Source organism: Diadema setosum, chromosome 5 (assembly GCF_964275005.1).
Source record: "Diadema setosum chromosome 5, eeDiaSeto1, whole genome shotgun sequence".
NCBI lineage: Eukaryota > Metazoa > Echinodermata > Echinoidea > Diadematoida > Diadematidae > Diadema > Diadema setosum.
Window position 1 is genome coordinate 33,830,457 of NC_092689.1, and position 17,315 is coordinate 33,847,771.

Here is a 17,315-nt window from a genome sequence, read left to right on the forward strand (position 1 = left end):
TGGTAATATTTTGTGAAATTGATAAATTATGAATAAATTAACTTACTGCATACATTTATTTACTTTCCTTGAATCATGTACATTGTATATCGATGTTTTCTCTTATATTACTGAAAAGAAATTTGATTTATGTATGAAATTATGTTGATGAAAATAAAATCAATCAAACAAACAAACAATAATAATGTAAAAAAAAATGAGCAGGTGAAGAACCAAAGTGAAAAAAACCCATAATCATTATTGATATGATTATGATGATAAATAAATGATGATGATGGACTATTAGTCTTGTTATTGCTATTATTACTATCATCAGTGTTAGTATCATATGTCATAATCACTATACTTAGTGTAGTTATCGTAGGGACCTTGCCATTATCATCAACAATTTGCACATGTGGAGGAACTCGTACACCGGATAAAGATCATGGTCAAGTGTTGTAAGAATTGTGCACATTACAAACTTATGATCTCCTCCTATTACGATGGTGCATAATAATAGCCTTATCCGCTGTACCAGATTATGTAGTTTGATTTTGTGTTTTTATAATCATTTCAAGAGGTCATTACACTAGCATGAGTCTCAGTTTGAAAAATCATAATCTATGATATCGATGCCACCACTACAGTTATCCATCAGTTATTGTTTATAGGGCAAGGACTATACGTATTGAAGACCATTACTATACTGTTTGTTTGTATTTCAATTCAATCCAAAAAGTCTAAAAAAAACCATATTGATATAAAGCAATTATTTTTCGTTTCAACGCAGTATATGAAACTCGATTATATTGCATAGTTATATGGCATAATCTCTGAGAAGGTAAACTATAATATAGTTTACCTTCTCAGAGATTATACCCAGTAGAAGCATAGTGTATATTATACACTATGCTTCTACTGGGAGGAGTAAAAAACGCTGCAGTTTAAAGTTCTTTTGAATGGATACTGTTTTGCGGTGTATCTTGCAATATGCTGTGACCTTGTAACCACTACTATCATCATCGACGCTTCTGGGTGCCAAAACAAAAATGATATAGCTTAAAAACACAATTGAATCACGTATTTGCCAAGCTCGAGCCGCCACTTCCTATTGGGATAAAGGTACGTGTGTGGCCACTTCCTCAGGTGTAAGATGGAAACTCGCTTCGGATTACATCGTCCGTGGAAGGTCAATGTCAAAGAAAAAAGACGCATCTTTTAGATCGATGTTGTTCTGTAACCTTTGTTGTAGTCATTGTTGTTCGTTACATCCAGCCTTTTAGCTAATATGAGCACGAGTGATGTGCACTTTTTTTTTAACTGAGTAAGGTTTTATCATTTATGTGTGTGTGTGTGTGTATGTGTGTGTGTGTGTGTGTGTATTCCGGTATTCTAATAAAAGATGGTGACAATGGCTAAAAGATAACAACAAGATACCAACGACAACAACATCAACTCAAACACAACAACAACAACAACAACACACATATACACATACTAATTATTCATCAGGGCTCTTACAACAACACTTTGATGGGGATTTGTAAGCGCATGCAATTGTCATTATTGTGACGTAAATATCGTCCAAGCAGATGAATAATGGTGTGTGGATAAATTCGCGAAATTCACCCTACAAGCGTGTATATCACAAACATGAATTTTAATTATTGAAAGCGTTTAGCTTTCGTCGTTGAGAGGCGCATGATATATCGCATGAGTTCACAAGGCCACAGGAAACCAGGAACCGAACATTATAGAGAAAAGAAATGAAAGTAAAAGAAGAGAAAAACAAGATCCATGCCTTCTACCAGAGTAAATGTACATGTTCCCAATATCTATATTGTCCTCTACAATACCGGTATCTACATTTTTCTCTTTCATCCCCTCCAAGGCCTTTAATACACTTGGATTTTCAATTTCGGATGCTGTGCCCGATGCATAAACATAATCGCTGATGACCCTGTTGGCTTGGGCACCAGGACGGCGTATACACTTAGATGGCTGTAAAACGAGGAAACAGCCAGCAATAACCCGTAATGACTGTGATATTACTTGAAAGCAATATTTCCCCGGCGAAAATGCCAATAAAGTGACAATTTTCTGGATGATGTCGACGTTTAATAGACACCTTCATCCCACGCACACATCGCATAACACTTGCATGTGCAAGCTTTGGGGCTTCACAATTCAAGGAACTCGGCTATAGGTCCGAGTGGTTTAGTGTCGGATTCCAAAGCGTGAAATATAGAATGACGCGAGTGTAAACCGTAAACATCATACCGCAGTGGGAATGTAGAGATAATATCTACATAGCATTACGAAACTACACTGCATTGTCTCCCGGAATAAACTTAAACGATATTCATTCTCAACTGGATACGTCATTTCGGGTGTTTGCGTCATCATAGCTCGGAATTTTAACGCGGATCTAGTGTGTCAGATCAAGATTCAAGCTGACTTAACCAAAAAAAAAAAAAACAAAAAACAAAAAAACAAAACAAAACAACAACAACAACAACAACAAAGGAATGACATTGACAACAACAGCTTTCTTGCTTAGCTTTCACAAATTCACACTTTTTCACGTGAAAGACATGGTAATAATGTGCAAGTCCTCTGTTTCGAAGTTGTGAGGCTAATTGGTATTCTGTTTAGCCAACATTGAAAGAAATGTCAATTTTCGGGGGGGGGATGATGACCAAAAATGTTCAATTAAATACTTTATTGTCCTGAATATGAGACTCGTATAAAACGAGGATCAAGCACAATATACAAGATGAAATCTGCAAACATATCATGATTATGTCGATAACAAACAACATCGTTACTGGTGCCATTTTAAGGGGATTTCACTCACTCACAGTGTATCACAGCTAGTGCTACTTTGTAGAACATATTCTTTCAAAAACTCCCTTCTATTTGAGGAACAGTATTGTTTTATGGAGAAAGTTAATGAGTGAAGGTCTGAAAATGTGAATAAAGACACATATAGACGCGTGAATACTAACGAACGAGAGAAATGAATGAAAGTAGAGAAAGATGAATTGATAGATGAACGAATGAATCCAATCACTTTATTACAATATTGCGCAATCAACCAGCAAGAGAAGTCAGGCATTCCTCTCAAAATATCCCCGATACAATAAATCTGCAAAATGGAGATTAACCCATAAAGTCCTCCACTTCAAAACTGGTCGTTGACATCGTACACAAGCAGACTGCCGACGACAAAGAAAGAGTTAAGGATGACGCTTAAGTTTACTCACCCTAACTCTGGGTTCTGTGAGGTTCGTCCACGCGGCGATCTCTTCGCGCGTGGACATGTCCGGGTAGCGATTTCTCGCGAAGTTGGCCTCGAGCTCCTGTAGCTGTTGGCTGGTAAAGTGGGTGCGTTGTCGCCGCTGTCTTCGCTTCTTGCTGTCGTCGTCATCTTCGCCCTCGATGCCGTCGTCGTTGTTGCAGTGCTTATCTGCATGGAATCAGTAAATGAATAGAAATGTCTTACCTGAGAACTCCGCTATGAAATGCATTTGTTTTGTTTTGTTTTGTTTTAACGTGAACCGGTACAAAAAGATAGGTACCTTATTGTTCCGTGTATTGGCAGGGTCGAAGGAAATATAGCAATAGAAAAATGCTTTTTAACCCGGGGTTTTTTTTTTCAGTCATCTAAACTGAATAACTGCGTACTTACCAAAACAAAGACAAAAACAAACAAACAAACAAACAAACAAACACGCAGTCGGTGTTAATATCGATGCAAATACTAATTCAAACTTTTAGTTTTATTATATCGCTCTACAGGTATTGAAAGTATTCTTTGTTCAGACCCAAATTAGGTCTTGATCGCATAACTCGATCTCCTGATTATAAATGAAAGGTTTCTCCTCCTAATATCATCTTTTGAATTCATTTCACGTAGGTTGTATTTGTGACTGTAGTCTTATTCTCAAGAAAAAAAGGACTAATCAATACTCAGTATATCAAATGTAAGGGCATAACTATAGCAGTAATTTTCATATCTATATGGTGTTCAGTATACACCGGTCCAATGTCGTTCCTTCGTCGTATTAGTAACTGTGGTAATTTTACACTGCGTGAATACAGACTATTAGAGAAACACCACAATGTTCTGTATCCCGTCACGTCTATATCACAGGAAACTTCACAGGAAATTAATTTTGATATTAAGTACAAGACAATGATTAACAGTGTGTCTCTTTATTTTTCAACAATAAAAACGAAATTATACAATAATCTGTATATTTTATGCTAATTCGTCTGCATCAAAATAATGTGTGATATTCTCGTGAAATGAAGCTTAAGAGTATAGAACTAAATTGGGTCCCTGAGGCGAGGGTAATCATATTTGTTTTCATCTTTATTTTGAGAAGGAAAGGTTAACATTATGAGGGGATAGGAAATTGTTTTATAGGAGATAACCTGTGATAAATCTCATTTTTCTGTTTCTTTTTTTTTGGGGGGGGGGGGAAGGAGGAGGGTTAGTATTGAAATCTGGTCGTTTCCCGTCGCCTATGGTTTCCTGCTGTTGGCAATGTCAAAAAGAATGTCTACAGGAGGGGAGAGATAAAGCGTGGAATGAAATAACGCTCAGGCGGGTTGAAGTTCAGGATTTGGACAGGTAAAAGGAAGAGGTAGCCGTGCACTTTTCCGCCGCGCTGGTCCCGGGGGAACACAGAAAACCCCTTTGTTTTGTCGCCGGAGAACACAGGTGTAAAAAGTGACCCCGAAGCGATGACAAATGTGGAATTTTGTGGTCAGGAAAAAAAAAAGAAAGATGAAAGAGAAATGCAAAGAGATGGGGGGAGGGGAGTTCTGAAAGTACTGTGGGTCTTTTCCTCCTTCACTTTTTGTTTGGGAAGAAGGACAGGTAGAGAGGATTGTAGAGGGGAGGTTGGAGGGGAAGAAAGAAAAAGAGGTGGATTCGGAGAATTTGGAACTGATCCCCGTAGCGGTATATGGTAATCTTTTGTAAAGTAGGTTCGCTAATTTGGACCGTCTAGATTTATCCCATATTGCAGTGACGGAAACTTTTTTTTATCATTCTCATTTCTTGTCTCTTTTTTTTTTTTCTTCCTGCGACCAAGAAAGCTGCCCAGGTAAGAAGGGGTATCAGGCGAGGTGTGTTTTATAAGAGTAGAAGGCCTCGTGTGTTCCTTCCCCCCCCCCCCCCCCTTCTTCTTTTTTACCCCTTCACTTGTGATTGGAGAACACTGGAAATATTGTTTCATTACCGCCAGGTGACGAGTGACCGGTACATACTTCCAAGACCGCGTCCCCTCTCTATACCAGATGAAGAGTCCATTTATCAAAGAGATGTCATACTGTGTTGTATCACGCCAATATTGGCTTTGCATCATACACACCGGAAGCTTGTCGAAAGTCAAATTAAATCCGCCTAAAACATTCCATGTACAAAGACAGGACACGCACGCCAACTCACGCACACGCACATTCCAAAGGCACTGTACATCCTGCACACAGTTAAGATGTATACAGTAACTCCTGAACTAAAACTGACAGAAAAATTGCATGCATTAAACGACACTCATTCTCACGGGCAAGACAGACATTACATTACAACATGATTTGACAATTTTGTGTCGTAATAGTTGCAATTCTCAAATAATGCACCATAAGTTCAAAGAGTAGACTGGTATATTATTGCTCTCTTTTCATGCAATTAACTTGTAAAAGGCGTTAAAAGTTATTCATTGACTAATCATATATTGAACATATCCTAAATCAGGAATTAGATGTTATAATAAAGATAAAACTTTTAGATACAGGGCCTACAGGTTTTTGTTTTGTTTTGTATTTTTTTCAACACTAAAGACGATAGCAACAAGGAAACAGGAGTTATGAAAGTATCTCTGGTAGCGTTTATCCAAAATTTTGAGGCAATCACATTTAAGTGGTGGTAAAATATCGCAAGCAGTTTGTTTTCGCAGACTGCTGTGCAAGTATAGTTCCCCTCATATCATACGTTTATAATCACCATTTGCTTTGTTTTCTCGGCAGAAACATGCTCCCACAAACTAGACTTCTCGTTGGCATAGTATACATGGCATCATCCTACTAGACATGCTAGAAGCATAATTATGACAAGTGCGTGAAGGGTTAACGTTCATACACTATTTATCCGACTCGTTATCAATATATCACTTTATCTTGTCCTCATCTGAGCTCGGTGCGAAATGAAGTGGACGAAGGCTAACTATCGGATTCGCGCGCCCTCGCCGAAGTTGATCGAAGAAGAAGAAGAAGAAAGGAAAAAAAGGGCAAGTGTTTCAACGGTTTTTATCTCGTTTTCAGGCGGGACTATGAATAATCGTGCTCACCAGACAGTCAAGGCTGAATTCACTCACCATCCCCATGCATAATTCCCAAATAGAAAATATCGATTTAGAGATCAGGTATTTACACTCTTCTCTCCTCCTCCTCCTCCTCCCCGTGTGAGAATTAATAGTGATGCAGCACTGAGCAGGGTGAGAGTGTCAGCTTAGCAAGTCCGTCCTCCATCCCCGTTAATAATGGTACAATCCATAACGGATGAACTTAAAGGGTAAAACCACACCATTTTTTAATGTAGGTTTTAAGGAATAGAGTAGAGTCATGCCAATTGCACGGTAGGGGAGGTCAGCTATAGTAAAGAGAGTAAAATCAGAATGGTCAAAGTTTCATAAAACTCGGACCTATTAAGTAAAATTACAGAATTTTAAAGTCGCTCATGTTTTTAGGAAACAGCGTTTCACAGTCCTCAATAAAAATTCAAATTGACTGAGGTATCGCCTCACAATACGTTAGTGTGCTGTACGCAGATCGTCACTTGATTGTCTGTTTTTGTTTACACTAAATGAATAATAAGAAAATGTATCACTATTATTTATAGGATTGTACATTATATCTAATGACTTATAATATCAGCGACTTTCAGGGGAAAGATGTTGCATTGTCTGGAATTCGATGAAAATAATTATGATCTGGACTTCATTTTGTGTTCAAAAGAAATGAACTATGTGAGGTGAAGACGTTATCACTTTTTTTTTTTCCCAATAAGCACGAATTTGATGAAAACATGCCACACTTTTACAATTTACTGAATGTGCAAAAATGTTTCATTTTCTTTTTAAGAAGTTCACGTTGATTTACACCCTCTACGAAATCAAAGCAAGATGGAGAAAATTGACAAAGATTGACCAAAAAACAACAACAACAACAACAACCAAGGAACAGTTTTAATAAAGCAGAGTCCAGACAAAATGGCTGACTCAATACTAGAAATAAAGCTAGCAGATGATGTTGAAAATTTTAACACATCCCATATACATGCTATATACGATGGTAATGTGTATCTTGGCTTTGACATCGTACATTGCTCATAAAGATGTAGACATGGTGTATTCTAGCGAATAGATTGTCCATCACAAAATATTTTGCTGCTGTTGTTTCTGATATTTACGGGAAAATGATACATGGGGCCCTATTGAAAAAAAAATACTTTGCTCAAAGCGAAACGTATATGAAATCAAGCGATATTGTAAGCAAACCAATCATATTCAAACGTGTGCTAGATGTCTCCGCGCGGGAGCTCATGATAATAAATGTTTCCATAGCGGAGCTCATATATAGGAAAAAGAAGGAAAAAATGTCTCACAAAATAATCATATTCAAGCATCTACTACATGATTCGCCATCGTTTGATAGCTTGAGTGTTGTATTCAGGCCTCAGTTCTCATATAAGAAATCGTAATGAATTGCAGCCAACACGGTTGATTCAAAATTTGTATCTGACGTAGAATCTAAAGATTACTGCCTAATGTCGAATAACCTAAAGAAAACAACATTCACCAAAACAGATAGTTGTTTTAAATAAAAGAACAACACGTCTTTTAGTCCATGTGGTAATCCACGTATGCATGTAGGCCTATACATTCATATGATAATATATGACGTGTATTTCATATTTACATCAAAGATTCTTTGAGCAGAGAAGAAATTAGGCAAGTAGTCATTATCATTAATCTGTTCTTATAATTTATGAACATTTGACACAATTTATTGTATATCCACTATTCCAGTGAATTATTACCATTGGACATATCCACTGAATGACCATAACTGTCTAATATAAAGCTGGAAACTCAAGATGTATTATTCACATGATTGTTAAATATTTCGTGATTCAAAACAGCATTGAATTAATTGGTAGATATCATTACGCTGTTTATTATGTTCTTTTAGTTATGTTTCTCATTAGAATTACTAAATTATGCATTCAGAGTGTGTATATGCGACCCATATCCTAATTACATAATCATGTATTGTTATCATACAAAAACTGAGAAAGGCAACGTAACGAATTGATTTAATCCGAAAATCAAAGGGTTTTTCTTTTTAGCAACGTTTACAAATCATATCTATCACGTAATTTAGACTTTAAACGAACAAACATTAATGTGATATGAAATCCATACTTTTTAATTTGTTTTCGTCTTTACATAAATAAATCTTCCCATGAAATACGCAATCCATCGATCTTAGAATACGCTCATGTTAACATGCATTATCGTTATACATGCTTGTCAGCTCAAACAAATGAAATTAATCTAAAGATCATTGTAACTTCCTTTGTTTGATATCAGAATGATTTTTATTTTCAACATGGCATTACATTGTCTCGGGTTACTCCAAGTATTCTATTTCGTAAATATTTAACCACGACCGGTGCTTGAATAAAAGACAATGACTTCAAAATTGATAAATTCAGGAATTAACGTTTTCTTCTTTTCAATCTCATTACATCTCCATTCAGGATAAATATCTAATTATCTGATTATTTAAGGAAACCTCAAAGATGAGCGTGTTTACAGAAGACGTATTTGGTAGACCCTACTTGTTTGGTACTCATTCGGTATCGTGCAAGTAATATTGGTTTTAATGTTGAAAATGGATCCGTAGACTTTGTAAAAATTAGTTTGCCAGGAAAAATAAACAACTAAACGAAGACAAAGAAGGGAAAACATACTCCACGAAGTCAGTGTCAGTTAATAGTGTAATAAATATTTAATACTGCATAATAAAAAGTTTGCGATATCCAACTTTTCTGCAATTATAACTCTGTTGACATCTAAGTCGCTAAGCCTGGGGAAGTAGAAGCATTGTTTGATCAGCGTGTGCTGAATATATATAAAAAGTACTATCGGCAAACAATGCAATAAATCTATTGCGAAAACAGGCTCATGGATAAAATTCAGTGACGCACCTGTAAATAATCTAAAAGATATTAGTTTAAATATTTAACAGTTACTTACAAAGGAAAAACAAAGCATCATTAACAATCTTATTAGCTGTTTAGCAGCTCTGTCAACAGCTACTTAAAAGAAAGACACACCCACACACATACTTGCATATTTTTTTTCTAAAGTTTGAATAGTTGCAATCAATAAAAGAGAAGGATTTAACAAGAGTCTATCTGGAGTGACTGGAAGACACGTCAATCATTGCGTCAGAACCAGAATCACAAAGCATGACAAATTTGGGCATGTTTTGCGTCTTCGAATGTCGCCGCATCCTGCCCAATGAAGATGAATCCGTGCGCGAATTAACGCGATCTGTACCTTTGAAGCAGCTGTTCGCACCAGCGAAGATGCTGGGGTCTTCCGCCCCGAAAGCCACGGCCGAACAGCGCACGTCCGAAATCCCACTAGCTTGTAACCGCCGATCAGGCAGCTTACGCAGGATGTCCAAGTTAATTGGTAAATACCCAATTCTCCGTTAAAATTCATTAGAACACGGGAGGGGAAATGCTTAATACATATTTCCATGTTACCACCTCGAAGTACTTCTCCTTTTTTACCCTTTCTCTCTTTCTCTTTGCTCTCTCTTTATTGCAAGAAGGAGGAAATTCTAGAACCCAGTTTATCGCGGCTCAGTTAAGGTCATCGGGTTGAAGAAGGAAGGATGAGGGAGCAATGTGAAATGTTACTACTTCAACGCCTCGAAGATGCGCAAAGGAAGCAAGACAAGTCTGGAGGCTTTCTGTCATATCGTGAACATAATCTTGGACACCTTCAACTTTAAGAAGAAGAACAACAACGAGAAAAAAAGGCTACTAAAAGAGTCCTTACGTAGCAACAGTATTCCTATAGTGTAGACGTATTTTAGTTGTATGCATGTTGAGACTTAGAAAAAAAAACCCCACCAGTATTAACAACTAATGAATAATACGAAGAGACCACAGAGTACATAAAGACATTTTTATATCGACATGAATTATATCTTACCCTTTCTCTTATCTTATTCTCTCTCATTTTCTTTCTCTCGATCTCGATCTCGATCTCTCCTTTTATGTATATCTCCTGTTCATATTTTCTATTTCTCTCTATGTATGTATCTATTACCAATTGATTTCAATATCTATCTATCTATCTATCTATCTATCTATCTATCTATCTATTTATCTATGTATTTATATATCTATACCAATATCTATCTATCTATTTATACTATTTATCTATCTGTAATATAATCTTTTATACACATGTATTTCAAGAGATAGACAAATATATAAATAAAGGGATGTTGAGATGACAGATAGTGATAGTCACGCGGGAGCAGGAAAAAAAAATGAGTGAATTGGTGAAATTATCATGTGTATGGAGATATTCATTTTCTGAGAATATGACGAACGGGTTAATTGCAATTAATGTGCAACGCACGGCTCTATTTTTGTGTGATCTCATCGACACCTGTGATTTTCAACTTCGGTGAGTCATTACAGTTTTGGCACATTAAATCGCAGATTTCCCGTGACAAAAACACGTGGCCGAGCAAATGAATGAAATCTCCCTTTTCCTCGTCTTTTTCAGAATGTGTCTCACCATGCAGTTGCCTTTGTTGCGGTATTACATACTCATCGTCGCGCAGAATTATCATTTGCTCAATTATCAATAACACTGTCATCGGATGACAGAGTTCAAATATAGATCTCAGATTATTTGGGGTGTTTGTTTTTTTTTTTAAATATATGTTTTTCTTCACGTGATATGTTACTATTTTCTGAGTATTTTTGAAGTGGGTTAAATTTAGTTCGGCAAATGTCATGCTCTATCCCATCGTGTCTGAAGATAATCTCTCTGTTATGCAAATACTTATCCAAGAAGCAGTTTCCTCTTCCCAAGGTCGTATAAAATACATATCATTTAAAGGTTAACTAACAACAAAAATAACATATCGTTTCAAGGGATGGTGTAGTTTTGGTTGAGGTGAGGATTCGGTCTTTAACTTTTTGCATAATACTTAGAAACCACTTTATGAAATGTTCAAAGAGTATGCAATTCTGAGAGGACTTCAAAGTTTATTTGATGAAAATCAGTTTTGAGATATCCGAAAACAAAGTAAAAGAAAGCAATCCTAATAAAAGGTGGGTCCCACCTTTTATTAGGAATATCTTGTTTTGGATATCTCAGCCATTCCAAAACCAATTTTCATCAAATAAACTTTGAATTCATCTTACTATATGCTCTTTTATATTTCATAAGAGATTTCTCATTATCTTAAAAAAAAAATCTTCATGAAAAAAATGTTGGAAACCTGTAGCCGAATGTCAACCGAAACTGTACCACCCCTGTAAGGAGAGGATTTTTTTTTTTTTTTTTTTTTTTTTTTTGCAATTTGAATTATTTCAAGGTGATGTCAAAATAGAAATTATACAATGTGCCATTTGGTCGTTTGTCTGTTTAATTGCATTTTTTTTTTAAATAATATTTTTTTCTAATAAGCGCGCGACTGTACATCATACTTTGAAGAGAGACATTACTGTAATTATCTCCAATCTTAAGTATTGTTTCATGGAATGACTTTCTCATCTTCTAGAACAACAGTCCTGTCCAATTAAGTTGAGACATTGTCCTGAAAGATATATTTTCTTCTTCGGTAAAATACACCTTACAGCAAACCACAAGACTCTAAACGGACGAAAGTCGACTTCCCATTTTGCGATATAGTATTTGTAGTGATTGGGGAAAACGCAGAGCCATTTTGTTGAACGCACGACTAAAATCATTCCGGATTATAGCCAATTTGTCCCTTCAGGATTGTTTTCCGTGTTAAGGTTATAAACCATATGCTAGCAATGAATATTCAAATCGCACAACTGCTTAGGGCGAGAAATAAGGCTAATTGTATTGATTAATCCCCTAGCTGCAAAGTTAAGCCTTTCGATAGCTGCCAGCAAGTGTTATATCTTCATTGTTATGGCGGTGTTCTTCAAAAAAAAAAAAGAAAAAAGAAAGAAAAAAAGAAGGAAAAATATGGCTAATTCATCAAGATCTAAAACCAGATAACATTATGGAGGTTTCGACTCCCTTTGAACCGGTAACGTATCAACGGGGGAAAAAAAGTAGGGATTCTGCCTCAGAGGCGCTCCAGTGCAGACGGTGGGCGACTCCCCGGCCGAGGAGTGCGGAGAAACATGGACCTGGTGAGTCGTATGGACGCTGTCCCATCTGGCTATTTGAAGAGAGAGTGAGCGTGCGAGATGTAGTAGTCTAATGTAAATTGCGTTGTCGCAAATTGCCGCAAATCGCTTTTCGGAGGAAATGCGAGTGATAAATTTCTCCCCATTTCCCCTAAAAAGAAGGGTGGGGGCAGAGAGAAGGAAATCAGAACTGCGGTTGGATGTTAACGTTGAGGACACCGCGGACATTGATGTTGAGTGGTAGGAGTTTCGCTGCTATACCAGAGCATGAATGATCACCAGCATAAGACATTTACAGCTGAAAATAACATACTGTAAAAGGTTTTACACGAGAAATTGGCGGCATGCACCACCGTCGTCTCGAATCACTTTTCTTCCTGTCGATTCTATTTCTTTTTATTTCCATGATGTGTTAAAAATGTTGCAATACAAAGATCTATACGAAGACACGCCAAGACATCCGTGCGTGTAAATCAGAGTAATAGTGTTAAACAACTATAGCAGTGAGAAAACGACATGATATGGAGAAGTCAAAATTATTTTCATAGAACACACACGCAAAAAAAAAAAAAGGTATTTGGAAACTTAGTGTCTATTTTGTTAACTCGTCAGCACAACTCGATTCAAAACATGATCAGAACAGCAGTAGCTGAACAGCTGTCTATACACCAATAGTAGAAGTATATATTGGCTGATCTGGTACTAGTACTGATGATGTCAGTAATGCTAGTAGTAGTAGTAGTAGTAGTAGTAGTAGTAGTAGTAGTAGTAGTAGTAGTAGTAGTAGTAGTAGTAGTAGTAGTAGTGGTAGTAGTAGTAGAAGTAGTAGTAGCTGTAGCAGTAGCAGCAGCATCAGTAGTAGTGGTAGATAAACCATCATAGCCACGGTAACGGTATTGGTAGTATTGAGGAACTCGTATTAAAAGTTAAAGTCAAAGCAGCGTGCAGAAGCAGTTGTAATACAGTTGTAATACAATTCTGATAATAGCAATGGTAATAAAAATACTGGTATTGAAAAGGGAAAGGATTGCTTCGTAATAATGATGTTTGGAGTTTTATCAGCAGCAACATCTCCTTTTAAACAGTCAAACGAATCGTAACTCCCAAACAGTAGATCTAACTCTGCAACAAAACGATGATGTTGACAGCAACGTTGCAGATTGGTAATAATGCTGCAATATGATTATTAATAGTACTGATTGCAATGATAATTATATACAAAAGGAGTAAGAACAGCGATTCCGGCGTTAAAAACGCTTGCGGTTGAAAAGTTCTTGTTTAAATGGTACCATCGGCAGCGGTTTAAAACAATTTATTTCCGGTTCCAGTGAATTACTCTTCAACCTATCGCAAGTACATTTTATGACTGCATAATCAGTCAACAAAAATAAGATTTAACAGCCGCAATCTATACTTTCATTGCTTCTAGCATGACTTTATTGTTGCCTCCCATATAATACTAGTAATTTAGTATATCATTATACTGTAATTACTAGCACATTCTTTATCACTAAACTGCCATCCCACCCTACTCCTACGATGTACAGTACCGCTCCCGCTACTACTACTACTACTACTACTACTACTGCTGCTACTACTACTACTACTACTACTACTACTACTGCTACTTCTACTACTACTACAACTGCACAAACTACGTAACACTACTATTACTTCTATTACTACAGGACTACTAGCGCTACTACTATTACCACTACAACTGTATATTTCTATATGCCTGTTACTTCTCAGCAACACTGCCACTAATAACAATAAGAATAACCGATTTTATCAATACCACTGCAACGATAGTCAGATCGGCTACGTATATCTTCTCACACTACATAATTCTACTGTTATAAAACAAAATGTCTATAATCATTATTGTCTTATTTAGCATTTCATTGGCACTGTAAAGATTACAGATTGGTGCCCAATGAAGTATATAAGACAGAAGTTATGCATTTGCTTTGTTGTTGTTTTTTTCTTCTCATACAATTTTGTTTATATGAACCTTAAAAGATAACAGAGCTAAGTTGGAATATTAGGAGGTAAAGGTAGAAAGTTTTAGTACTTTTTCTATCTGTCCACGTCCTAGCAACTACTAACTCAAAACTTTCACTCATAACATATACATATATATATATATATATATATATATATATATATATATATATATATATATATATATATGTGTATATATATATATATATATATATATATATATATATATATATATATGTGTGTATATATATATAACATAGGGAGAGAAAGATAGAGAGAATGTGAGACAAAGAGAGAGAGAGAGAGAAAGCAGGAAAGAAACGTTGACTGTAGCCTGCATATTTGTCACCGTCGTCGCAAAGATATATCGATGTTATGTATCCTTATTTTCCGATGGCGACAGTTAAGATTGCCGAGGTGAAGAGGAATAGATATATTTCTTTCCGTTTGTGACATTGTCCCAATAAGGGTCTCGGAAATATCGAAGCTACCACGACACCTATCAACATTTCTACTTCTACTACTACTACTACTACTACTACTACTACTACTACTACTACTACTACTACTACTACTGTAATACTACTACGTCTGTTACTGTTTTTACTATAAATTAGTGTTAATGAAAATGATTTCAATAATGAGACTGATAGTGATCATTCTTCTACCAATACATGGCACATTATTTTTTTTTTCTGCACCGTTATGGGAATAACAATACTTTTCCAATGCTGATGAATCTAACACTTTTATCGTTGTTATATAGGATGAAAGTCTTTTTTTTTTCAAATTCATCTAAGTGTATGTGAGAGCAAATTGCTAAAAGTCGAAGAATGATAAAATGAAGGCAGAAAGTCTTCTTTTCCATGGAAACACTGGCATATATTTCAATACACTTAATTTCCTCCCTTGTGGAGCGCATAGAGCAGCAACTTCGGGGATACCTGAACCGTTCAATACTGGTAATTGAGGAAAGTAATGGCCTGCCACGATTATATTCCCGGAACCAATCGGTGGTCCCCACGGGGAAACGGCGGCCCAGTGACAAATTGACAAGGAGCGATAGCATACTGTGAAGTGACAATACGGTAGGGTATATCCAAGCAAGTACAGGTGCATTGTAAAGATGTAGTAATTAAAAAAAAAAAAATCAGTGAATTCCCTAATTCTCTTTAAAGTTTCGTTAACATGAGGCTCGCAAACTTTTTTTGTTTGGTTATGTATTGTGTTTGCTTCTATTCTTTTTAAACCAAAAAGGTTTCAAAAAGGGTAAAAGAAAGTGGTGGGCCTACATAAGACAGGTTATGCTCAACGTTCTGATAATATTACGCAACTTAGAATTGTGAAAATTACAAATTTCCAGGTATTCTTTATTTTCTTGGTCTACAGAGTATTAAAAGGGAAATGAAAATAGGATCAATAATGAAATGTGTTCACTATGAGAAAGGTTTCTTACCAAAGTTTCCTCCATTACAATTTCGATTATTATTATTTTTTGATTAAGAAAACTTTGATGCGATTGCATCAGTCCATCGCATCAAAACGGAAGTCTATGACACAAGTTTCTATCAATGCAGATGTGGATAGTTTTGCAATTGAAAATGCGGTTTTTGAAATTGATCTCTGTGAAGTTATCGTATCTATAAATCGTAGGGAATTTTATCTTTCCTTCCCTAGAACTTATTCTTTTTTTTTATACAGACAGATCAAAAAAAAAAAATCCCGCTATATATTTCTGGATACCAGTGCCAATTGCTGTTTAGACCTGGCGATTGTACAAATTTGTGACAGGTATTCCATAATTCTTCCTGTAAGGAACCTTGCGAAAAACTTAATCTACATAATTTAGAAATAAGAGTGCAAGTAAATCGTGTTTTAGAACAACCAGAAAGGAACACGAATTAAGATTCAGATCGAATTGGTGCATGAGCTAGAAATCGATGTTTATTTTAGGTTCATGAAGGTAAACTTATCAACATTAGAAATATTCAAAAAGGCGTTAATCACAAAGCAAAGACAGAAGATGGAAAATGTAAACGCCAAATACAAAAATAATTTTTAGTGTGGTCATTTGGAACGGCGATGTCCGCTTTCGCATCATCGCATTCCCAGCATCGAAAATTGAGGAAGCGAGAGTTCATATTTACCGACATGGTCCGGTGTGTTCTGATGTCCGGCACAGTGCGAAGAGGTACGATCACAGGCGACGTCGTGTGCGATGTCGTTGTGCGACGACGCTGTGGTCGCCTGGCTGTTCCGTGCGTTGCTGGCCTCGACGAAGCTCTCGAATGCTCGGATTGTACTGTTCATGGTTTTTGTTTGCTGTGTTCGGAAGGCTTATCTACTCTTTTTCTCTCTCTCTCTCGCGACGCAGGGACAAAAACCTAGTCGTGGATTAGTGTTGATCCCCTCGATCTAGCCCGCCTCGTTACGGCTCGCCTAGCCTTCGAGCTTCGGGTAATGTGCGGGGCTTAAAACGCTCTCCGCTCCGTTGTCTTTTTCCCCCCAAAACGGTGGAAAGAGACTTTGTTACCGTGGAAAAAATCCTGGCGAAATCTGACTTTAGTCGGATCGACAAGGGCGGGCAACGAAAAATGACGACGCTCGTTTCGCTCGTAGCGTGTAGGATCCTAGTGTGATTTCATTCACGACAACGAAAGGCAAAAAAGATTACTCCTCGATTTTACCTCGTGTCCCCCAAACCACAGGCCCGATTTACAAGCGAATTTCGAAGATAATGCCGGTAAAGGGGGATGGTTAAAAATTGGAAAATACGGCTGGAAAAATAAAACAGATGTAGTAAATTTTATACTTGGCAATGAGCAAAGTG

At 36.7% G+C, this 17,315-nt stretch overlaps 1 protein-coding gene across 1 annotated transcript in view; it reads right to left on the reverse strand.

Moving 5' to 3' along the window:
• LOC140229319 (pituitary homeobox x-like) overlaps nt 1-16,795 on the reverse strand; it is a 45,167-nt gene extending 28,372 nt beyond the window's left edge. The window contains exons 1-2 of the mRNA XM_072309594.1: nt 16,633-16,795; nt 3,249-3,451 (exon numbers count right to left, since the gene is read on the reverse strand). Of these exons, the coding sequence (XP_072165695.1) occupies nt 3,249-3,451; nt 16,633-16,795 (366 nt within the window). The remainder of the gene's footprint in view (nt 1-3,248; nt 3,452-16,632) is intronic.
• Nucleotides 16,796-17,315: the final 520 nt, after the last annotated feature.